General features: G+C 42.0%; 3 protein-coding genes across 10 annotated transcripts in view; 1 reads left to right on the top strand and 2 right to left on the bottom strand.

Moving 5' to 3' along the window:
* Positions 1-90: 90 nt before the first annotated feature.
* Positions 91-14479, top strand: akap12a (A kinase (PRKA) anchor protein 12a). The gene is made up of 4 exons (XM_055057248.1): positions 91-599; positions 3188-3272; positions 4642-11430; positions 11534-14479. The coding sequence occupies exons 1-3, from the start codon at positions 486-488 to the stop codon at positions 11394-11396; spliced, it is 6954 nt and encodes a 2317-aa protein (XP_054913223.1). The 5' UTR covers positions 91-485; the 3' UTR covers positions 11397-11430; positions 11534-14479.
* rmnd1 (required for meiotic nuclear division 1 homolog) lies at positions 14460-18608 on the bottom strand. Of its 2 annotated transcripts, XR_008607902.1 has the most exons (13): positions 18450-18608; positions 17836-18248; positions 17644-17749; positions 17485-17560; positions 16844-16883; positions 16657-16757; positions 16465-16571; positions 16308-16372; positions 16133-16209; positions 15770-15890; positions 15562-15678; positions 14875-15032; positions 14460-14777 (listed from the first exon to the last, which is right to left on the bottom strand). XR_008607902.1 is itself a non-coding variant. In XM_055057249.1 (12 exons), exons 1-12 carry the CDS (start codon positions 18538-18540, stop codon positions 15000-15002), a joined length of 1347 nt encoding a protein of 448 aa, XP_054913224.1. In that variant the 5' UTR covers positions 18541-18608; the 3' UTR covers positions 14460-14999. The 2 variants fall into 2 exon arrangements, 1 of the variants encoding a protein (XP_054913224.1); XM_055057249.1 differs by having other exon boundaries at positions 14460-15032.
* A 1184-nt stretch (positions 18609-19792) lies between these two features.
* syne1b (spectrin repeat containing, nuclear envelope 1b) overlaps positions 19793-24785 on the bottom strand; it is a 93357-nt gene continuing 88364 nt past the window's right edge. For all 7 annotated transcript variants that reach the window (XM_055057241.1, XM_055057245.1, XM_055057243.1 and 4 more), the window contains 2 exons: positions 24023-24081; positions 19793-20730 (listed from right to left, as the gene is read on the bottom strand). In XM_055057241.1, the coding sequence (XP_054913216.1) occupies positions 20487-20730; positions 24023-24081 (303 nt within the window). In that variant the 3' untranslated portion in view covers positions 19793-20486. The remainder of the gene's footprint in view (positions 20731-24022; positions 24082-24785) is intronic.

The raw sequence follows: 24785 nt of genomic DNA, 5'->3' as shown, positions 1-24785 counted from the left end.
ACCGATTACGCCGCACAGAGTGGTCTTGGAATAACTGAGTTTATTACGGGTTCTGAAATAAGTTGGTGCATGTCTGCTGTTTGGATCAACCTGCATGTACAATGGCTCCGTTTCATGCTGCCAGCTCGGGCGTTTCCTCAGTCATCTGGGTGCAGGAGCTTGTTTTTTTACCCTCCTCTTTATTCGGTAGAGGCGTGCCGAACCGAGCTGAACCGAACCGAACCGAACCGAGCCGGGCTCGGGCCGGGTCAGGCTTGACTCCTTGTGTCTTCATGTGATCTGGAAGGGAGGCGTTTTAACTCCGCGGGGAGGAAGAGGAGGAGGGTGAGGGGGGTGGAAATAGTTTGTCCAGCTCCATCCCAGCAGCAGTTGGGAGCTGACCTGCCGGCTCGTCGGGATATTTTTGGTTGTTTTTTTTTTGTTGTTGTTTTCCGTCCGTTGCGCGGCTCCCTCCGTCCGGACAGTGACGCGCCGCAGATCCGATTATGGGAGACGCTCAGTCTGCGCCACGGGACGCCAAAAGCGATGCAGCAGCAGCGGATGATGAAGAGGAGGAGGAGGAGAGGGATGTGGGAACCGGACAGGACACCGACGACAAGGTACAACGGCTTCCCGCATCGATAAGTCCCGCTGGTCTGCGCGTCAGACGCAGGGAGTTCACCTGTTATGAACTGCGCGGAGTTTCTGTCTTTTACGCAGAACGGGGCTGATTGTGTGCGAAAAAGCAGAGGGAAGATGCTGAGGCTGGAGGAAGGGGGGGTTGCTGCTGGCAGGACAACGCAGATGCTGCTGCAGAAAAGAAGGGAGGGAACAAAAAGCTCTTTCTGATGAAGAGAATTAGTTGTACTGCAACACCGAGGTGTGCAGAATTTGTTTGTGCCGGATTGCCCTCAAAAAACCAGCCCACTTTCACTGACTTTCATCTGCATTGCTTTTCTTTTTGATGCGGTAGTTTTGAATTTCCTGGCCCCGGGTGGGGGCTCGGTGGGACACAAAACTCTTAGAAGAACATAAGTGAAGCCCGAGGGAGGGATAAAATTCCCTCTCTGCTGCACTCAGCAGAAAGCAGCATCGATTATTTGCGTGCACCATCATTACCTGGCCAAGATGGGCAGGAAGTCCAACATGATGCATTGTTCTGTTTGGAGTTTACTGTCACACAGGGAACAAGTGGAAGGTGGAGGCTGGTGGACCTCCGTCACCTCTAACCCACCTGGAACACCACATCTCAACCAGAAGATGTGGTTCTGACAGAGTAAGAATGGCCTAGTCAAAGGCTCTGCACGCTTTAAAACAAAAGAGCTATTATTGCCCTCAGTCCAGCGCCACAAAACCTGCTCAGAGCCACTAAGATTACACCAATTAAAAAAAAAGATAACTTGAAATTTTTAATAAATAGTTTCAACCGCAAATTTGTTGTAATTTTGAAAGAACCGTGATTTCATTTCTATTCTTCAATTTTAAAACGAAGAAAAAAACTTTTCCAAAAGAGGACGAATACCTGGGATGTTATTATTTATGGTTAAAAAAATAAAATAAAAACAAGATAGCAACCGAACAATATGAAGAAAATATTTACAAAATATTACAGGTGCTTTCAGTGTCTTTAAGAATGATTGGTTCGTTATCATTTTAATCAAAGATAGGAATATTTGAGGAATGTCCAAAGTAAAACTTGTAGATCCAGAGATGCATGTTGCAAATCCCTGGCCTAGTCAAAGTAAGGACAACTGGGAATCTGCCTGAGCTTGGAAACTTCTTCACAGATGCTCTTTATTGAACCTGACTATAATGGAGGACTACATAAAAAAAACAACAACAAAAAAAAGATGCTAATCTAATTGTTCTGCACAACACGCCTTCAACTTTATTTACTTTTACAACTTTTATAAATAAGATGCAACAATGACTGGAAAAGATATCTGTCATTTCTCTTGGTAAAAGCATTAATCAAACCATGAGTTGGTCCAGTTTGTCTGGGCGTCTTCTCCTGTTAAAAGGAAGTTGTTCCTTTCCAACGTCGCCAAAAGCTTATTCAGGAGGAATTGCTGCAAAGCCAGTGGCACCATGTAATCAATGACTTTTTAACAATCAGCCTTATTAAATGAATTTAACTGCGCTGTATCATAACTCGGATCAAATTGGTATCTGCATGCATCAATCCTGGAATATACTTCTGTGTATAAATTTGGTCTTTTCATGTGCTGTGAATTGGCGCTGAAATTTCATAGCCTAAAGCATCATTATTGTTAAATACATTGAGAGACAAACGAGCTCCAAACGAATCAGAGCGAAAGAAAACCTGCTGCAGGTCAGGCGCTCGCTTGTTGTTGGCGTTGAGTGTCCGTCGCCTAGAAAAGTAAGTTCTAATCACGTTATGGCATTTGATCTTTTGGCATTTTGTAATTCTCTCAGTGGTTTTGCCCTGCATTTCCCTAATCGTCCTCGAGGATTACTTGGAAGACCTGTTTCGACATCAGCAAACAGTGAGAAACATCGGCTCTAGAAGATTTGGCCAAATATGTTAGGACACCGACATCTATCAACTCGCTGACAGCGACGTTTATCCTGATTTATTAAGTGAGTGACCTCACCCTAGTTGGACATGTGTTCCTCATTCTCTAAACCCTGCTCAGACCTGCTGCACTAATCTGTCCCAGGGTCTTGAGATTTAGGCTATTAGGATTGTTAACAGAAAGGTCACAGTAACTGGATTGTAGAGACTGTTTAGAAAACACGACTGAAGATGTAAGAAATACCTGGGAATCGCAAAGGGAGAGTTATTTTTTTCAAACAAAAGACAGAAGTCTGACCAAAATGTTTGCAACTTGAATGGAGAAAGCAAACACTTTTATGTCTTGTGTGAATAACTCAAGCTGACTGCGGATTGACTGCTTGCTGTATTTCATCTTGAAATTGGCTCCACCATGATGCAGATGAGGGGACTGTTGAAGGTCCTGGGTTTGAATCCCAGCCTGGAGTTTACCTGTATCATCTTCCTCCATGTCCAAAACCATTGCTGTTCGATGAACTGGTTACTCTAGGTGAGTGTGTTATTTGCCTCTTGCCCAATACCAGCTGGAGAAAGACAACAGGCCTCCAACAACCCTGTAGAGATAAGTGCGAATGGACAATTGATGGATTTTATAATCTATTACTAATCATATGATTTTGTGTTTTGTTTCAGATTCTCAAGAACAATGGACAGATCTCTGACATCAACAGAAAAGCAGAGCTGAATGGTCACTGTGAGGATGAGATTGGCATTGAAGGTGTGTAATTTGAAAGCTAAAACTAACGTTTAATCATTGTTCATTTGGAAGACTCATTTGTTGCCCGAGCTTTGATTAGTTGGCTACTGTCTGAAGAGGTTGCAAGTAGCTGATCATCACATGAGCTTACAGATCGCAGGTTACAGACAGAGACAAATATATGATTTTAGGAGACATTTCCTCTGGTGTCTTGAAAGCAGAGGACTAAACGCATGATGCGAAGCCGCGTGTTAGTCTGACTTTAAATCAGACTCGGCTCTTTTTAATTTTTGGGTCACTCAGGATTACAGAAACTGTTTCTGTTTGCTAAATGTCAGAATGACAATGATTTTTTCCCTCCCATTTTCTCTAAATCCAGTTTCTTAATATATGGTAGAATAGTTTGTTGTAATTGTAATTCTCCTGCTGTGTCTGAGTCACCTTGCCTGTACACACCTTTCAGGGATCTGCTTAATGAAACCTTTAAGGATCACTCCAAATCACAGACTTTCTACTCTTCAGTAAAAACTTTCTTGGTATGATTGGAGTCATTGTTCATTAGGATTGTTAAAATTTACATCCTGACCGAGTCTTGAATGTTTCCACGTAATGTTATTTTCTTTAAACTACCATATATTTTGGAAAGCGTTCCAACCCCTTCTAAAGCAAAACACCCTCAAGACATTATTCTTGATATTTTGGCTGATTTAATTGAATTTTTAATTGATGGCGTGGAAGAAATAAGTGTTAGAAGTGCGCCAAAAAACACAGAATGAGATTTACGTCCAATTCGCCAGCAGAAAGTAGCTGATCATCGCAGGAGCTTACAGTTTGCAGGTCACAGACACAGACAAATATATGATTTTAGGAGACATTTCCTCTGGTGTCTTGAAACCAGAGGACTAAACGCATGATTGAAGTGCTTAGCCATAATGACCACTGTTACATTTGGAAGAAAAGGAGGGAAGCTTGCCAGCCTAAAACCCCCATCGCAACCGTGAACTACAAGAGCGGACCTCACAAAAATGAGGACATTATGAGGACAGGACAGGTGGAAATATCGAAGCAACCTCTTGAGACAGTAGCCAACTCATCAAAGCTTGGGCAAAAATGAGTCTTCCAAATGGACAATGATTAAACGTACTGCCAAATTAGTCACAAAGGACAACAAAGTCAATGTCTTGGAGTGGTCAAGTGCTATGATATCATCATCCAAATAGTTTAACACTTACAGTACATCTTATTTTTCTAACATGTGGCAAATAAATATGTCTTTATGGAGTCTCAAAAATATATATGTTTTAGCTGTATTACTGTTCATTGGCAAAAACTCTTAACACTTGTCTCAGCAGAAAACTATAATTTATCATTATCTTCTATCCTGGTTTAGCTGCCATTTGTCCAGACATAAAAGTTTCAGAGCCACCAAAAGAGGAAGAGGCACCCCTGGAGAACGAGGACATTAATTTGAAGAAAGTGACTGAAGAAACCGAAGACGAACAGGTCGGACACGATGATCTGATGGAAATGGATGTCAAGCAGAATGACATCAACGAGAGTTTCAAGAAGTTTTTCAGCAACATTGGTCTGAAACTGACAGTGAAGAGAGGCTCCACTGACAGAAGTGCAGTGCCAGTAGACGTGACGGAGGAGGAGCCGAGCAAACCGGAAGATGTTGATGTTGAACAGCCTGCGAGGGAAAGAATTGAGGAGGCTCAAGAAAGCACAGATCTCAACACGGTAGAGGAGGCGGTGGAAAACGATTCAACTGTGTGCCCGACGCTGACAGATGTTACACCTGACGATTTTCAGGAAAAAGAAGACGAGAAAACGACAGGAACCAAAGAGGAAAATACATCCCACGATGCGGGAACGTCTTCACCTCTCAGCGAGGACGTTACGTCGCAAGAGGAGCCACGTCCAGCATCTCCTGCTGGGCTTGACGAAAATGCAAGTCCATTTAAAAAGTTTTTCACAACTGGAATCTTTTCCGGTCTTCGAAAGAAGAAGAAGCTTGAAGATGACGAAGCAGGACAGAAAGAAGAGGAAAAGGCGACCCAGGCGGCAGGTGATCGCCACCACGAGGAAGACGTTGCTCCAACTGAGAAAGAGCTTCATGAAGAGAAAACTGAAGAGGAAAAGCCAATCACCAAATCAGCTACAGCACCATCTATTGTCATAAATGAAATCGCCAACTCTCAGGAATTTGTTCAAGAAAGTCCCCTGAAAAGGCTTTTGTCAGGCTCTAGTTTCAAGAAACGCGGCAAAAAGCAAAAGGGCAGAAAATCAAGTGACGCAAAGCTGTCCGACTCTGGAGAACATGTTTCAGATCAGCTTCTGTCATCAGCAGAGTCTGCAGACAACAAGAAAGAGGAAACTCTTGCAGAGGCGGAGAGTGGGGAAGATGGGGCTTGGTTTTCATTCAAAAAGCTTGTAACTCCCCAACGGAGGAAGAAGTCATCTGTGGACCACGAAGAGGGGCCAATTCCAGGTTCAAAAGATGGGCCGAAACCAGCTGAAGCAGAGCAAATATCAGATCACAGCACAGAGGAAGGGAAAAGGAGAAAAGATTCGTCTGTGTCATGGGAAGCTGTGTTGTGTGGATCTGGAAGAAGAAGGAGTCGGAAAACATCAGACTCTGAGGATGATATGCCTCAAAATAGTCAAGGTAGCAAACAAAACGGCGGCTCTAAAGAACCACCGATTGGAACGTCTAATGAGATGCAGGAGATTCTGGCGTCATCCCCAAAACAGACAGGAAGTCCTCCAGAGGAAGACGAAAGCTCAACGTGGAGGTCGTTTAAAAAACTTGTCACTCCCAAAAAGAAAGTGAAGGAGGAAGAAGAAAGCACCAACGAAGCTGGCCAAGATGATTCTGCCTTTTCCATAAAGAAACTCCTGTCTGGAAGAAAAACAAGAAAGTCTGTTGATGTTTCTGCTGAGGAGGTCAGTAAAGAGCATACAAGTATCGATGATGAGGACTCTGAGACACCTGCTGTGGTTCCTCTGTCTGAATTTGATTTACCTGAAACAGAACCAATAGCAGAAACAGAAAGTCATAGGGCAAAAGATGCAGATGGTGAACCTCAAATGGGAACCACTGAGACCAATGAGGAAGTCCAGTTACAGGACACTGTGCCCACTGAGCCAAAAGACACCCCAAGCCACGAAGGAGCTTTAGAAAAAGAGGCTTCATCAGCCGCAACTACAGAAGAAGAACCAGACGAGCTCACAGACTCCAGCAATCTTCAACAGCTCAGTGATATCCCAGAGGAGGGGGTCATTACAGAGACCACCCCAGCCTCAGTGGCGGAGGAGGCAGCAAAGGACGAAACGATAGCAGAGGACCTGCTGGAAGTCACATCTGAAGCCATAACTGCTCCGGAGCCAGCAGACGTTACCTTGGCAGATGAAACAGAGATGGTGTCTGCAGTTTCCCAGTTATCAGAGTCTTCAAAAACATCTGGTAACACAACACCTGTCCCAGCAGAGTACACCGTCATGAACACAGAGTCCCTCCTGCAGCAGGTTTCTGAGACTATCGCTGCAAGCCCGACGGCAGTTCCAGTGTGTTTGGAGGAACAGAGTCCTGAAAAAGCTGTTTGTTCAGTATCGCATCAAATACTTGAATCGTCTGTATTGGACCAGCCCAAAATGCTGGAAGTGCACACAGGATCAGAAGCAACAAGCATAAAGACAGGCCTAAATGCTGAAGGAATTGATGCAGTGAAAGAAGCTGCAGCAACAATCCAAGCCGAGAGCATCTCTCACCTCAGCGAGGCCATTTCTACAGAAATGGCTTCAGAAGTTCCTAAAGAGGAGCTTGACACCGCTGAGCCAGCTACAGATGACGTCTGTGAGGTGAATGTTTCAGAATCACAAAAAGACATCAAAAATGTGGAAATTACACCAGAGAGGCAGCATGTAGTTGAAGGTGGAGGGGATGTCGCCGAAGCAGTGTCACTGGAGAGTTCACCTAAAGGAGAAGTCGCAGCGACCAAAGAACTTTTTCCTGGTCAAGCTGAAAATAACAGAAGGAAAACAGACTCCAGCGAAGAATTAACGGTGACATCAGTAGATGACGCCGAGGGAGACCAAACTGTGACAGAAGAGGAAACTGAAACCAAAAAACAAGCTCAAAATGAGGTCAAACATCCTGATGCAGTGGATGAGCTGGAAGAACAGGCAAGACAAAAAAAAGCTGAGCTGGCCAAAGGAGAGCATGATATCCACTCACCTGAAGAAAGGCCCCCAGAGACAATCCAGTTCACTGAAACACCTTCACAGGATCTTAGTGAAGAAACCAAAGACAACAAAGGATCTCCAGTAGTGGAAGCTGAAACTGAACCAAGTGCAGTGACAGAAGTTGTGAAGACTGCTGCAACAGAGTTAGTAGAGGATCTGGTTCAGACACTCAACACAGAAGTATCAGTTTCAGAAAATACTGTCATAGCTGAAACAGACACCGACGAGTCAAAACCAGTAGAGTCTCTACTTGAAGTGACAGAGGAGACAGAAAAGAAAGAGCCACAAAATGATCAGTCTGAGGTTACGGTAGAATTAGAAAGCATTCAAGCACCAACGTTAGAGTCACAGGAAGATGCAGCAAAATCCCTTGATAAGGAAGTACCAGCGGAAGATGATACAGCAACTGAAAGAGATGCAGAAGAGTCCAAGCTGGTAGAGTCTCTGACTGATGTAACTGAGGAGGTGGAGCGGAACGAGCCAGAAGCAGCAGCTGCGCATATTGATAGCTCCAAAGCTACAGAAGCATTAGAAAGTGCACAAGCTCCAACAACAGAGTCTGAGGAAGATGCTGTCCAGTCCCTTCGTAAAGAAGTGTCATCGTTGCCATATTCTTCACCAGCTGAAAAGCATACAGAGGAATCTAAACAGCTGGAGCCTGTCACTGACGTCAAAGATGGGCAAGGAGATAAAGAACCGCAAATAGATGGAGCCCAAATCTGTCAGTCAGAAGGTACAGAAGGATTTGAAAGTGTTCAAGCCCCAACATTAGAGCCACAAATGGATGCAGTTGTGTCCCTTAATGAAGTGTCTTTGCCAGACATTTTACCAGCTGAAAAAGAAGAACCCAAACAAGTAGAGTCTCTCACTAAAGTCACTGATGAGCAAGAAGACAAAGAGGTCAAAACGGATGTAACTCAAAGTGACAATGCTGAATTCAAAGCAGAATTGAAATCTGTAGAAACAACAACTGTGACATCTGGAGAGGATCTAGTTCAGTCCCTTAATAAAAAGGCAGAAGAAGAGATGCAGGATGAAAAACAAGAGGAAAGTGATAAACCAGAAGACAAAGAGCCACAAACGGATGCAGCTCAAATCAACGATGAATTAATATGTCCAGAAGAACCAATATTGACTTCAGAAGAAGATGTAGTTCAGTCCATTAATCAATCAGTGCTGTTTTCAGAAAACATTTCATTTGCTGTAACAGATACAGAAGACGTTGAACTGGTAAAGACTTTCTCTGAAGAAAATGAAGAACAAGCAGACAAAGAGAGACAAAAAACAATTCATACACTGGAGTCTTCTGATGTTACACAAGTTTCTGGTGTTAAAGAAGCCACAAATGTTGTACAAGAAGCCACAGACAATGTTCAAGAAGACATATTGGCGTCAGAAGAAAGCAGAGTGGAGGTTCTAGAAAAAGATGCAATGCCTTCTGATACCATGCCAAAAGCAGAAACAGCTGAAGAAAAACCAAAAGAGGAACCTGAATGTTTGATTCAAGGAATCATTCAAGTAGAGGATGCTCCTGAAACAGAGAATGCTCAGGAACCAGAAGCTGCTGCAGTTCAGCCGGATGCAGTAGCGATTAGCTCTGGAGCATCTGATGTGGAAGTGATACATGACACTTCAGCATTGGAAACCGTCACAGAAGAACTAATTATTACAGAGTCAAAGGAACCTCCATCTGTGGAACGAGAAGGTTTGCCTCCTACCCCACAAGACATTGCCTCACATATGGAGACATGCAAATCAACAACTGCACCAATTGATGAGGAAAATAAGGCTCGGGTACCTGAAACGCAAACATTACTTCACGATGTTCCACAGCCAGAAGACACTGCTCCAGAGAAACCAGAGGGGAAAGATGTACTGCAGCTGGATCACGAAACTGATATTAAACCATGCGATGCTAAGGCCGAGCATGAAGAAAATGTTCTTGAGAATGTGGAGGGGTCACCAGCATTGACAGCAGTTCATGTTGTGTCAGTTGATGAGGAGGCAAGGACTGCCGAGGTCCTGGAAAAAACATGTCCTGTGGAAACCCAGCCAGTTTGTGTAGACCTGGTAGAAGTTTCAGAAGAACCTAAAAGTGAAGTCTATCTTTGTGAGCAGCAGGAGACAGTAGACGGGGATAATACGGACAAACTTTCAGCTGCCGAGATAAAGGTGGCCGCAACTGATCACACCTTCATGGCACATGAAGTTATAAGTAATTTGAAAGACGTTTCAAGTGAGAAACTGAATGTTGAGTTTCAAGACGTTTTGATGAGTAAAACGGCCAGTGAGATAGAAATGAATGATACAGTAGAGACTGCAACCCCATTAGTCCTAGATGACATTAATCAGGCAGCAGAGCCGAGCATTGCTGTTGTGAAAATGTGCGTGCCGCCTGTGGAGATCGAGGTGAATCATAAAGTTCAGATACACCTGATGGATGTGGATATCAGATCAGCCCAGAACTCTGTTGATGCAGTGATCCAAGTAGGAATTACAGAAGATAAGGAAGTAATTGATGTGTGCCATGAAAGCATTCAGAAAGTAGACAACCTCTTAGCCACTGCAGGAGTTGAAGAAGAAACTACTACTGAAGAAATCCAGGTGACAGTTCAAGATGTTATGCAGCATGTGACAAGTAACTTACAGGAAACGCCATCCAAGATGGCCGCTCAACATGTAGAACAAGTCACCGATGAGTCAGAAAGTATGATGGAAGTATGTGAGGCAGACCAAAAGGAATCAGTTGAGACGGAAGATGAGAAGGTGATCAATGACGGTGCTGAGATAGCCGCCAATAGACAAGAGGAGGAGGCCACTGTCATCACTGAGAACTCTGGAATCCCGGCTGAGCAAGAAGGCCTTGAAGAATCCGAGGTACCTTTAAGTATTCCAGACATCTCCATCGAGGATCACAGGGAGGATTTGGTGGAAGCAAAACCTGACAAGCCAGAAGTATGCACCGCACCAAGAGATGTAAGAACAGACGAATTAGCTGGAAAGGGTCCAAATGAAACCAACATGGAACCTCTGGCAAGTACGCAAAGACAGCTTGCTACACCCGGCAATGCTGGATTAGCAGTTCCCCAAAACACCGGAGTAATCTCATCAGTAGGCAACCTGGAGTCCCCTTCTAGTCTGTCTTTAGAGTTCAAACTGAACATACAGTTTGCTCAAGCCAAAGCCTCAACATGGCCCTCTGCTGCACCTATAGAAAGAATTGAACCCGTGAAGCAGGTGGATGTTTCTGAAGCTGGAGTTCAGGCAGAAGAGTCAGCAGAGTCTGTACTTCAAAGAGATGAAAGCAAGAAACAGATGGAGCTAAATGAGGTAGCGGTGCAGGCAACCAGTATCACAGAACCAGAAGCGGACTCACGTTTAATCCAAAGGGCTGTGATTGCAAGTCAGCCAGTGCTACTGGATGTTGGTGTCCAAGCAGTGGAAACAATAGAGCCATTGGAACAAATCCAATCTACTGAAAGAGTCATTGCAGAGGTTCAAACAATGGAGGTTTGCCAACCAGCAAGACAAAAGAAGAGAGCAGTGCTCCTGCGAAAGCCTCTGCTCTCCGAGGCGAAAAAGGGTTGGGCTTTCAGACAATCAGAGGACGAAAATGACCAAGACGTCTGGCTGGACGCAGAGGAGGACATCTATCCACAGCAGGACATGCAAACATCCACGGAAAAGCTGGATGAACGTGTCAAGCTGCAGAGTGAAAGTGAAGAAAAGGATGAAGCAGAGCCTGAGCTGGAGTTTGAGATGGCATGCAGCCTGGAGGCAGAGGACACAGAAAGCCAACGAGACGCGCTGAAAAAAGAAACGAGTGAAATGGAAAGTGAAGGGGAGGATTTCACTGTTGCACTCGAGGACCTGGGAACCAGTGTCTCCGCGGCGGAATGAAGCTAACACAGCCCGACTCTGGGGTCAATGACAGGTAAATCTTCGAGCATTTTCAGAATCACCGTCCATTGAAGGAATTTAGTCTTCAATTATCTGTCACAGACGACTAACAGCTGCTTTCTCTCATCTTTTCTAAGGTTGGACAATCATAACAAAGGACGAACGTTTCGGAAAGCCATTGCAGTGTTTCTTGTGACACCAAGCTAATCCAGTAATATTCCCATATTTAGTGGTGAAACCATTCTTGATTTTGAACATAACATTAATTATGTGGTTAGAGAAGTTTGGACAGGGAAACCGTTAACCTTCTCGGAGGGACTGCAGTGATTTCAGGTGTGAACGCATCAACCTCGCACTAAAACATGGCTGTTCCACAGTGTGCGACTTAATACTAATCATGTCCAATTCTTCCACTTTTAACATTATATTAATTTTTATTTTTTTGAAAAGTAAAAGTGATTTTAACAGTATCTGAGAGATTTACGTTTGTACTCCGACACTGCACACCTTTTTTGTATACTACTGAAAGTAGATACTGCGCAGCCTGTCCTATTTATGACCATATATATTTCATCATTCAGTCTTTTAGTTATTTCACCTACAGTCTTGCAGAAGGGTTCATGCTCCTTGAACGTCGTCACATTTTAAGTAACGACCACAAACTCAAAGTGCATTTTGTAAGGAAAATTACACGCGTTTTTTTTCTACAAATAATCTTAAAAGTGTGGAAGTCATTTGCATTAATCTCCTCTGATACAATAGTTTGGATACGGAGCGTTTCCTGTGATCACAGCTGCAAGAGTTTTGGCGTCTACCAGCTTTGCACATCCAGAAACCAAATTTCTTTGCTCGTTCTTCACAAAAAAGCCCGAAATCGGACAGATGGGTTGGACAACATCTACTGTGTCACATCTGATTTAAGTCCAGATTTCTACTTGATTATCCCAACACAACAAAAATGATTTAATCTAAACCATTCCATTTCAGCTTTGGTTTCATTTTTAGAATCAAAACCTCCTTGCAGTAGCTTGCACAGGTGCCTTGTCTACCCTTTTTGATTTCCAGATGACGAATCAAACAAAGCTCTGAGACATGTTCAGGTTGTGGATGGTTTTTAAAAAATAACCCTGTGCTAAACTCCACAACCGTGACGTAATGTTCTAAAAGCACGCTACATTTTTGAGACGCATTTGTAAACAAAGTAGAAAACCATGATGTTCGTTCCATCATACCGTTACGCGCCATTTTACGTTGCTATCCACCACCAAGGTGAAGTACCTGAGTGAAGTTGGCCTCCCCACCTTCTTCAAATCAGACGAAATGGGTGTCAATTAACTCGACTACGTTTGTGCAGCAAAAATTTTCGTTTGTGCTGCTTTGGCTTTGAAGACATCAATGAAAGGTTAAAGGTCGAAAGCTCGACCAGATCAGGTCTATGACCTTTATTCCTGGGAGTCTTACTGGGGAAACCATTATGGGTCTTACTTCTGGCGCCCACTGGAAGTAGCAGCATTTCAATGTGATTTGTAGGTTGTTGTTTTTTTTTGATAGTTTATATTCGTGACAGAAATTATATCTCTCTTTTCGGTTACAATATTTAGTAAAACTTATTTACGGACATGGCGTCTGCCATCAGAGAGCTGCTCAGTACAGACTATTGTAATTGTGAATTTAATCACGGGGAGCGACAGGAACACGATCGTTACGTTTTGTCACAGAACCACCGAGAATTAGCAGCTCGTTCCTCTGAAGAGCTGACAGCAATGAAGAGAAAAACTGGCCAGAGATCTGAGCTGCAGGTATAAAACACCAGAACTACACAATATCAGCTTGGTGTGACGTGAATTGGATTATTCGGTTGAATTTAAAAAATAATAAAAGTTCATGATCTGAGTCTATGTCATTATGATTGGGCCAGCACAATTTATTTATAAGAGAAAATAAAATATCTGGAATTATTTAGTCCACCAGAACCAGAACCTCGAGGTTCTCCGTTGCTGAATGTCGCTGCAAATCAGCTGTTGTGCTCCAGACCATAACATGGAGAATCTCCCCTCTGGACTAGAACAGAACCGAATCACACAATAATCTGTTATAGGCAGTAACATGCCACTGGAAAGTGTGGTAAGATGCCCTCGTGGAGCTCGGTAACTTTTGCCGCACTAATAATCAAACCATGTTTAGTTTGTGGCTGCAGCAAGTGTGTCTCCAGAAACAAAAGCGGTAGTTTTCATTGCTTACCGGCAGATAAGCAAACAAAACAGAAATTGGCTAAAGATTCTAAACTTGAAGAGAGAACCCAAAATGCTTTATGTGAGCTCATTTCATTGTGTGGACTCAAAGCCAACACGTCTGCATCTGAAGAAACTGAGTCAGTGCAGTAGCTACATATGCGGCCATTTCTTCAAGTTGCCCTCCCTCCACACAATAGCTGTCGGCCCTGGAGGACCCACTTTGTTGCGCCCACAAATCTACAAAAGCCTCCTGGGGATCGAAATAAGGTGGATACAGTCGTGATAACGCAGCGCTGTGTGCAGCTGCAATGTGACAGAAACAAGGAGGTTCATGTGGGACTGAATACATGTTTGAATGCGAGTCTTTTACGAAATATATTACAGACCTAAAGATATTTAAGATATATTATATTTTATCTTGTACATAATGTCTGTTTTAAAAGCTTTCACAGGATTTGCAGTAAAGAGCGATGCCACTGAGTCAATTTCAAGGAGACAGGGAGCATGCCATATCTGACATTCGATGTACCCAAATATTGATTTCTGAGCCTTAATAACAACATATTTCTTGTTCCATCTTTCTGCCCAAATGTTTATGAATCAACAACTAAAAGGATTATCTGGATACAACCAGCTACGTTTTCAAGACGAAGGCAAACAAACACGCTGTTGTTTTCTTGTTTTCTTCCTTTTATTCCACGTATTGTGATTTCCAAGAACTTGTCCACGCGTCAAACGTGGCGAGATGTGAAACACAACCCTGAGATGCCTTTATTCGTGTATCAGCAAGATTTTTATTATTAAAACATTGTTTTGTTTGAATAAAATAATACCTGCACATACCCTAAATCTCCTGTGTCATTGAAACGTCTCATTCGGCTGTCAGCTCAACAGATTGTGTTTTACATTCAAGCGGTGGTCTACATACAAAAAGAACAGCACTCGTGCTTTTTGTCGAGTCACCAATTGGGAGCAGGTACATTAACATAAGAATTTATTCTTCTCTCTTTTAACACGAATGAGCCACAAGAATAACGTTTTCAGCCAAGGTGAGTGTGACCTCATAATTGAAATACAAACACAGTCAAATACTCAACAAGTTTGAACACAAATCTGAACAGACAGTCAGCCAAGCTGGGCTCCAATCCTGAAAGGATAAGCGAGAGTAAGCAATGGATGAAAGGACATATTTATAGGCAAATTGTGCGTTTGAAAATCGTCCCTTTGTTGAAAGAGGAACGAACCTAAAACTGGTCGGGTCCCCTTCACATTTTGTCAGTGATTTGTTGTGAAATACCAGTGAATGGATACCTCTTCCCTCGAAGTCTCGAATGTCATTCATAGATTTGTGCTCTCTGTGATCAGCAGGTCAGAAGATCATTTTTGCGAGTTCAAACATCACCTTCAAGGAGAACAAGGCACAGATTAATCATACAGGAGAGATATTGATCAGTGCTTTTGTAAAACTTTTTTTTTTTTACTATTTTGTGACATAAACCGTCTATTTAATTGAGATTTTATTTGGTAGACCAACACGCTGCAGTGCAGAAATGCAAAGTAGAGAGAAAAGTGAACAGTTTTCAAACAACCTTTGCAGCTGCAAGTGTTTGGGGTTTTTCCCCTGCTAGTTTTGCACATCTGAAGAAAAGAATTTGTAGTTGAAATATTTGCACATTGGTCCAACTAAGGTCAAATTACACACACGTGCACGCCGTGTAACAATTAAGTTACTTCTGACAGCAATTTGTTGCACTGGATTTTTATTTAGGAGTCTCAGAATAAAGGGGACAAAAGACAAATTACCTTTTTCCTCACTCCTTTGTGTTGGTATTTCAACGTAAAATCCCCAAAAATCTAGAGTTTGTAGTTTTAAAAAAAATGAACAAATCCTTTTTCACTGTCAATAAAAGGGTGAAGTAAACCCACTTTACCTCAATGGTAATGAGGATGACTATCATCCACTCCAACCTCAAGCTGTGCTTTTCACTCAAGTGGCTCCTCATCAGGTCTGTCAGCTGCGTGCAATGCTCCAGCTTCTCGTTCACAACCTACAAACGACAGTAACGCACAAAGAAGGGGGCTAAAAGTCCCACTGCGGCTCTTACACAGGACTTGTCTGCGCTCTGCAGCTGTATTTACGTTGACTCTGCGGTTGATGCTCAGGAACTGGCACGTCTTGTCATAGAGCTTTTCTAGGTTTTCTCGGTCCCAGTAGAAATCGGGAGTGAGGAGAAGGTCGGACCGCAGGTTGATGCAGTGTCTGTCGGAGGGACGGGAGGCAGAGAGCGAAAATGATTGACGTTACGGTCGGTCATGCCAGAGGTGGGAGACGTTGAACGTGACCGCACAGACAGGCACTACCTCAACCCAGAAGTGGTAAAAATAGCAAATCAAGTGAAGAGGCTGGCGCCACGAGTAATTGGAAAGCTTCGGCTTTCTCTTAAGTCGTAAAAATGAAATGGAAAAGGAGTGAGCTGCTGCTGGGAGAAAAATGGAATTTACCTCAACGTAAATAGCTCTCCGATCTTCTGCATAACCTCAGAAGAAGACAGTTTGATTCTTCTGCCAGACTTCAGCATCTAACCAAAACAAATTACTTCACATTTAGAGTTTCAAGTAGCTGGCATTATGTGTAATAAAATATGCATTCAGTGTCTCTCCATCTTGTCCATTGTACCTCTGGGATCGACTGAATTGACTCTACAAAGTTGTCCAAAGCCACCTCCCATATCGCCAACTTCACTGAAAAACAACAACAAAAAAACAGGGACTAAGGTTAAAATGTGTGTAAAACCAAAACCCAAAGCAAGTCAGTAGTATTCATCTATTCTCACCTGACAAACAGAGAGCATTTGAAAATGCAAATTTCTCCAGGACAGCCTCTTGTTGATCCATGTCGTAACTAAGAATGAAGTTGCCTCTCTCCAGCTTTGTGTTTCCTCTGAGGAAAAGATTTAAACGTATCAGTGAGCAGCAAGCACTCAGGAACCCCGGCGATCCCGTCCCGACATTGAAGCACGTCGTACTCTCCAACAGTGTAGTTGATCTCCTCATTTTCCCAGTGAACCAAAGCGACTTCGTAAGGCTGGATCTCGTGATGTTCCAGTAACCTCAAAACCTTTTTCATCTGCACAAAATGAGAACACTCCGTTGTCAAGAGGTGGTCCGATTTAGAAATGGCTTCAGTCTGGAGAAGTTAAAGGTGATGTTTACCTCTTTCTCCTCGACATTCCAGAAAACAACAGATCCTTCCCTAAAATTCAGACGCAGAACGTCAGAACAAAGATTTCCAAAACACCGAGGCTCACGCTGAGAATCAGAAAATGATAGAAAACAAATTCCCACAAGAGTTTCTTCTTTTTCAGTTGATTCAAACTGTAATTTAATTTTACACAGGTTACGGTTTAGACCAAGCTATGCAATACTGATTAAATGTTCCCAAAAAGTGTATAACTGTATTGGCATTTAATGACTTATTCTAACATTTCTTTTTCCAGGGTGAAATGATGACACGACAATCCCAGCTATTGATTTTTTTTCTTTCTAGAACCTGTAAAAATGTTGTCCAAGTTTTGACCAACTAGTTGTGCATGTTGAAGTGAAGTTAAAACATTTTTTAAGGTCATCCTCCTTCGTCATTGCTCCAACCGGTTAGCACAATGCACCTGTGATAGCAGATAAATAACCCCTCAGCATGTGGTTCTTGTGAATTGCAAAAGTTCACAATTACAATGACATTCAGCAAGACGATGACGCCGTCGCTGTCTGACATTTTAATATAAAAATATACAATAAAGTATAGAAAGATGTGAAAGAAAAGAAGAAGGAAGGAAAAAAAAGCTCGTCGTTTCTACCTGAAGAAAAAAATAAGAGCGTCGTCGTCCACTTTGGCAGCGTTTTCGGTGCTTATCACCAGGACATTTGATGCATCTGAAATAAAAACAGGAGAGTCAGAAGAACTCAAAGCAGCAGGGATAAGAGTCAATCCCCCTGCAGAGCTGCTTGGCTCATACCTCTTGGTAAATCTATCTCTTGAAAGCCGTGGTTTATCAAGTCATGGCTAAGTGTTGGCAAATGATACTGGTCTGCTGTTGCAAAGGCTGTGCATTGCATCATGTCCTGCGGACAAAAGAACACCTGAATTAATGGCTGAACCAGGCAGCAACAGATGGGAAAAACAAACAAATAATCACCAACTTCATCACCTCATCATCTTTGTTTAAAGGCTGGTTGGAGCGAGAAGGCTGTTTAGTTCGTGGGCCTTTCGGAGGTCTTTTTCCTTTAGGAGGCACTATTACTGGTTTTAAGGTGGGCTTTAGCACTGACTTCACAATATTAGATGAATAAAAACGAGCCTGATTACACATGAAGTTTGTGTGTGTGGGATGAACGTGTGTTTTGCGCATGCACTGCTGGTTCAGTGAGTTTAAATGAAAGCTTCTTGTGACTGCAGAAGACCAGGACTGAATCCTTGGGGTCGACTCGTTGTTGCTGGCCTTCGCACATTGCCCAAGAATGGTTGAGGAAACAGTAGAGACTGGTCTCCTCCCAGCAAGCTGCCGAGCTCCCAGTCTCGACCACAATGTCCGAAGAAGCATCTTTCTGATGCAAAGGTGTTCTGCGATATGAGAGGGAAAGAGGAATACACAAAAATACAGAAAGCAGGAGCAAGAATAAGCAAAACTGATTGGCTCAGATTATGAATAAAAACTGAAATAAGCTCAAAGTAAAAACTACGACAGTTCAGACCAGTAACAACTTCTGAGAACATGCTAACAACATGCTAAAAGCCACCGTGCAACATTAGCCTTTAGCTTACCGGGGACGGAAAACGCAGCGTCTCGAAACAGGCCAGAGGCGACGTGGTTGAACAGCGGTAACTGCTGACAAAGTGTTAAAAAGAAAACCATAAACTTTCTCAAAATTGTCTGACAGCGAACGTGACCCGGGAGGCGTGTTTCTCCTCGCACACGCTGATGTTGTTCCTCACTTCCTGTGTAGCGTGACGTATGCACGTGGGTGTCCTCGGCCCAGAGTCTTGACTTGCAGGTAAATCTCACAGGCTCAAGTTTATGTTAAAACTACACCAATTACTCTGACATGGATCCTACAATGTGGCGAAACAATGACCCTGTATGTGCCATACTTGTTCATATCACCCAAAAAATAATTAATACGTCATATGTCAAAATGCTTTTCACCAAAAGTTTTGATTCTTACACGGTGCTTTCAAGTCAACTCGTGCAAAATTTGTTACTCCAACCTTTGTTATATTTATGAATGTTTACAGGATTAGATAAAAAAAGGTTCTCATTAATGCAAAAAACGTTTGTTTGTGATATGAAACCAGAAAGGCTTTAAACGATGAAGGCACAAAATAAAATGGGAATCAATAATAATAGAAAAATGTTTTATTTGTTATTGAAAGTTGCATTCATAAAATTATTTCAACTCTTTCGAGATTGAAAAACTTCAAAAACAACGTCATCACTTCCAGTGTGGAGAAATGCTCTGGTTATATTAGAAGATTCATCATTTTTGATTTCACTTTACTATTTGTCATACGGAAACTCAATCCCAGCAACATCTTTTCTACTCTTGATTTTGTTAAATATTTTTGTCATTTTAATTGAGGTTAAAATCTGGTAACAATAAATACATTGTTATCCTTCCATGCTTCATCAAGTGTTCTGCACAGTAAGTTCAGGTCTTCAGATTGAAACGGTGAATAACTTCCCTGCTTTACTTGCTTCTTTTAGTGCACATATTCATGTGTTTTTATGAAGGCCGAAGAAAATGTGAACTCGTAGCAGCAGCTTTCACTTCATTACATATCAAATTCATTTTAAGAGTTCATTGAAGAATTTTATGACTCACTTCATGCATTTCTGGTTAAGTAAAGCCCTTTTCGGTGCTTTTATGGGAGGATTTTTATTGTTGTTTCTACTTTATTATAACTGCTTGTTTCTGTTGCAGAGAAATGTGTAAAAATTGTTGGTGCAGACGATTCCGTGTCAGGTTCTCCATTTGCTTCCATTTAAAGGTCTTTATGTAGAACAGATGCCACCTAAGATACTGACAAAGACGTGATTTAGCAACCAGGGCTTTAAAGTTACTTTCATTAGTAAAATGGACAAAAGAAGAATCAGATTAAAGACAGGATTCAGAGTGAGGATTTGGCATTCATTATTGTTGGTAGTTGCATATACATCTTTTTCATAGTAATCTTCTGCACTATGTACACATGTTAAATAATTCTGGACTTTTATATATTTTATACTCAACCAACAGTCATACAAAATATACATTAGTTCTATGTGTCATAGTTTCGATCGTTAAGATACCAGATGTTTTGAAAAAATAAAAAGCAGAATGTAAAAAGATCATGATGTTAAAGGTTAAACCCTTGATTTGTGTCCGATCATAAAACATGAACGGATGTAGTTCAACTTAACAACGTACAGTTGAGCACAAACACAGTCGTAGATGTAAGTAAATAAAAGTAAAAATTAAAATCACATGCCCAAAATACAGGTAAAAAAAAAAATAAATGCAATGAAACCGTTTCATGTTCCTTTTTGTTGCCCAAGGCCAATCTTTCAGCTTTTGACTTTGGTGCTTTCCACTGACAGTGTTCTCCAGAAAAATACACGATGAAGGACCCGTAACTCCATCCAGCAGAACTCCACCGTCAGCTAAACCAAAATACACCTTGAAATGATGCAGCATTTGTCAATGCAGTGTGATTCATGATCTTCTGCGCTACACACACACACACACACAAATAGATTTTTCTGCGCACCATTCTCATTCCCGTCCCACGGAAGCCAAATTACGGACAGTTCTCGTTGCCGATCTACACGGGAGGCGGTCCGTTAGTGTAGCTGAGCATCGGGTAGAAGGAATGAGCAAAGTTGTTGGACTGAGTGCAGTAGTCCTCCTCGGCCAGCGGCAGCAGGAAGGCGAGGACCACCAGCAGGAGCAGGAGGATCTGGAGAGGCAGCGCGAACCAGAGGACGCGGCGCCAGAACGAGGACCTGCGAGCCGTCGCCACGTCCAGGTCAGAACGGCAGGAAGCGGATCCAGCGGCGCTGCGAGACCTGCTCACACACATTCGCAACCAGGCAGAGACTGAGTCACTGCCAATAAACACACAGCATCCCTGGTGCAGCTACGCTACCGCTAACACAACAATGCAGTGCAATCTATGTAACTCAAACTGAATGAACCACATTTTTAAACTTGCAAATCGACATAATAATAACTCCTAATTTAACATCCCTCTCTCCATTTGTGAAATCTGTTTTCAATCCAAATAAGATCTCATTTCAGCAGCATGGCTGCTGGATGTCGATGCTTTCATGGCCACACAATGGTGTGTTTGAGAGTCACTGCAAACTCGGCTTAAAGTGACGATGTTTCCTACTGTGATGCACATGCTGACTGAAACTTGGTGGATAAACAGGATAACAAAGACAGTCACAAAACAGTTTTTGAGCAAAGACAAATACACTTAATGTTTGCTTGCATTCCTGTGCTGAAGGTGTTAAGAGTAGAAAGACGATTAAAACAAGGAAGCATGCTGAAGGAATCAGCTGAGCTGACTGAAAGGTTTCATCCCAAAGGAAAGTGCAAAGCATGCCATGGCAAGAGCAGTGCAGCATCTTGAGACAGATTTTTGTTTTAACACTTTGGTTTTTAACTAACTTTTGTAAAATAAAAAATAAGTGTAGACAAATATACCACTTCACTTCACTGAAAGTGGCTTAGAGTAAAGTGCAAAATAATTCAGGCTACTTTAACTTTTTCACATTTTGTCATATTAAATCAGTCAATGCATTTAATTTGGATGCTGTGTGACAGACCATCACAACTTAGGGTAGTGCAGAATGAGATGTAAAAATAGTTTGTCTTTAAAAAAAAAAAAAAATTAAAGATCTGAGAACTGGCCAGGGATAAAACTGGAGAAGTTCAGGTTCCTGTAAAACAATAACCTCACAGACCTCTGTTGAGCTACCATGGAATGGTTTAAATAAAAGCATATTCATGTGTTAGAACGGCCCAGTCAAAGTCTAGACCAAAATCAAATTGAGAATTTTAAAATTTTAACTTTAAACATAGTTCAAAATAGTCGCAGCTCTGATTCCAGTGAAAGATGTTTCTACAAAATATATATTTATTGGAGCTAAATACAAATGCATGCTTCACATTTCAGATATATTTTCTTGTCACTAAAACAAGTTAAAATTGTAAAAAAAAAAATTCTTCCACTTAACAATTACAAACTACTTTGTGTTGGTATATCACATAACCAGGAGAATACATATAAGTTTATGACTAAAAAGTGACAAAATGTGAAATATGTAGTTGAAGGTGCATGAATGCTTTTGCAAGTTGCTGCTATTTTATACGTTAAGATCATGGAAAAACACAAAAACAACTGGAGCCAAAAGATTTGCTCACGTAGTAAAATACATCACTCATTGTTGAGTGAATCCAAATGTTCCTGGTAAATGACTGAGGATTGGATTATTTAATCTTTCAGGAGCATAAACTTTCCATTATGTACTTATCTTATTAGGATGATTCCTAAAGGCTCTACACAAGTTTAAAATGGTATAAAGAAACTAAGTTGTAAGTTAGGACAGGGAAAAAAAATCTAACTTAAGGGAAATATCAGTAATATTTATACTCTTATTAGTACTTAATTCTTTGTCCAATCAATTTTATAAAGAGTCTTCAATGAATTAATCATGCAGACATATTTGGAAAAACATTCTGTGTAACAAGAGCTTGTTGCTTTGTGACCTTTTGCACACGGCTCCAGTTCTTGGAGATTTGTAAACATTGTCAGTATATTTTAATGATGTCACATTCCTCATAATGAACAGTAAAAATGCTCACCGCTGAAACAACCCCACAAAAACAAACGTGATGAATTTGACAGCTTCTGAGGGAGGGGAGAATAATCCAAACACCACAAGATCCGAAGAGTCCGTCGGCAACAGATCATCTCTATTATGTTATGCTACTTTCAGCTAAATCCAGAGTTTGTTTTCTGGAAATAACGTTATGTCAAAGAAATGTACATTAAATTCATCCAGAATCATTTTGTATTAACTGAAACCCATCTAGAGCTTAACGGGACCTGCTAATTCAATGGTTATGATGTGTTCACATCAAAAACATGTCCGATGCTTCAAGTTCAACCAGTGTGAACCGTGAATGAAGACGCTTGACATTTTGCTCTACACCTAGCGTTTTGCGCGTCTGGTTTTCATCCAAAGTCTATGTGGAGGCACGTTAGACGTGTCAAAATCGCTCAACCCATTGTTTTTCGTTGCCGGCCTATTTGTCGGTCGCGTTGGATGCTGTTGATGAGTCAAACGCTCAAAACACTCCAAACGGTTTAAATTGACCGAGCTGGGCTCGACGTGCCTCCACAGGCTTGGAATGTAAACCAGACGCGCATGAGGATCAAAACGCCTTTGGTGCGAAATTTAAGTTAAACTTTTATATCTGCTTTTTTGTCCGTCGTTCTTTTCTCATGTTGCCCTAGGTAGTTACCCATGAACATCTGCAGCCATTTTTCTTTACGTCAAAAGAAAAATTTCGATTTTTCTTTTGACGTAATTTGACTTGTATCTGATTTTTTTTATGACAGTCTGAACAACACAGGTCAGATTCTTTTCGAATATGACCCGGGCCGCTTTGGGTATCTGCAGTGGGAACAAAAATTTCCACTGTGCTTTGTAAAAATTAACATGTTTTTAAGGGATAATACGATCAGTGAACACATAAACACTTTTATTAAAGGTCAACATGGAGTTTTCTTATGTCGTTACCAAAAAGTCCCCCTTTACCGCCTCACAAATGGAAGCGTGGAGGCAAGACGCCCAGATGACAGACTGAAGAACAGAGATGGAAAGTCAGTGAGGTAGAAGCAGCAGTGAAGAACCAGCACACACACGAGGTAAGAGTGAAAGCGCTAGAGAGAAAGGGAAGCCGCAGCTTTTGTATTGTTCATTGCAGACATTTATTGGCTCGACACTTTCAAAGAAAAAGGGGGAGTTTGCTGGCTTGCTAGCGAGAAGTGTTGTTAGCTGTACATTAGATAAGCAGCCGAGAAGAAGAAGAAGCCTGTTCCTCGTAAAACCCTTTCCTGGGTGGATGTTTGGCCTGCAGCTCACCTCATCGTCTAACCTACACAGAGCACCCAGACTGGGAGAAGATGATGGAATTCACTATCATGAGGCGGCACAAGGATTAACACGAGAAATAGGGACTAATGCAGAAAGGCTGTGTACATTAGAGAGCCTGGACTAGCCTCCCAGTGCATCATGGGTTGAGTTCCATTATCTTCTAGGTGTGCTAGAAGCAACAAAAAGGTACCTGTGGTGTGGACTGCTCACAGACGGTCCAGGCTGTGACAGACTACATTTGCCCCGTTGCTGTTTGCAATGAACAGGGGAGGGGAGGGTGAAAGAAAGAAAGTATGTTTCAGTCCACGCAAATCAAGACAAAGCTACTGATGAAAAGACAACCCAAAATGAAAGAAGAGCAGCAAAAACAAGAACAAAAATCAAACATGAGTATGAGAGATTTCGTAACTCAAAACAACAAGGAATCTGGCTTTTTCAAAATGTGTTTTTGGTTACGGCTTCCGCCTGCGAAGAAGCGACTGCAGATCCAAAGCTGCACACCAGGCAATGTGATGCATAACTCTCTTTGGTAACAGTGACATTAATAAGAAACAATAAAAGCAGTGGCAGCCTTATTTGGACTGACTTGACAGTATTCTAATATTATTATTGTTGTGCCTTGCAAAAGTACCCTTACCTCTAAGATTTTTCTACATCCTGTCACCTCACAACCTCAAGTTTCAATGTTTTATTAGGATCTTATGCAATAGAACAACAAAAAGTGGTGCGCATTTGTAAAGGGAAATACAGCGTCGATTACTGTACATCTTCCTGGAAAAATATTTCCTTAGATAGGAAATGGAAGCTGATCAGTAGTGATAGAAGGATGAATGGAGCTACAAACACAGCAATGCTGAAGAAAAACACATCTGGAGTTGGGAACTAAACATCACCAGTGCTAAAATGGGAAGAACCCAGTTTGAAACCTATGGCAACTCTCAAAATGTACAGGT

Source organism: Poeciliopsis prolifica, unplaced genomic scaffold (assembly GCF_027474105.1).
Source record: "Poeciliopsis prolifica strain line A6 unplaced genomic scaffold, Auburn_PproV2 SCAFFOLD047, whole genome shotgun sequence".
Lineage (NCBI taxonomy): Eukaryota > Metazoa > Chordata > Actinopteri > Cyprinodontiformes > Poeciliidae > Poeciliopsis > Poeciliopsis prolifica.
Note: the sequence above shows the minus strand (reverse complement) of the source record. Positions and strands in the feature narration are given on the sequence as shown.

Coding starts and splice junctions, on each gene's coding strand:
- akap12a (XM_055057248.1), top strand. CDS start 486: ATGGGAGACGCTCAGTCTGCGCCACGGGACGCCAAAAGCGATGCAGCA. Junction 600..3,187: donor GACAGGACACCGACGACAAG/GTACAACGGCTT, acceptor GTTTTGTTTCAG/ATTCTCAAGAACAATGGACA. Junction 3,273..4,641: donor GGATGAGATTGGCATTGAAG/GTGTGTAATTTG, acceptor ATCCTGGTTTAG/CTGCCATTTGTCCAGACATA.
- rmnd1 (XM_055057249.1), bottom strand. CDS start 18,540: ATGGTTTTCTTTTTAACACTTTGTCAGCAGTTACCGCTGTTCAACCAC. Junction 18,249..18,449: donor CGCTGCGTTTTCCGTCCCCG/GTAAGCTAAAGG, acceptor CTCATATCGCAG/AACACCTTTGCATCAGAAAG. Junction 16,373..16,464: donor AAATGCTCTCTGTTTGTCAG/GTGAGAATAGAT, acceptor GTTGTTTTTCAG/TGAAGTTGGCGATATGGGAG.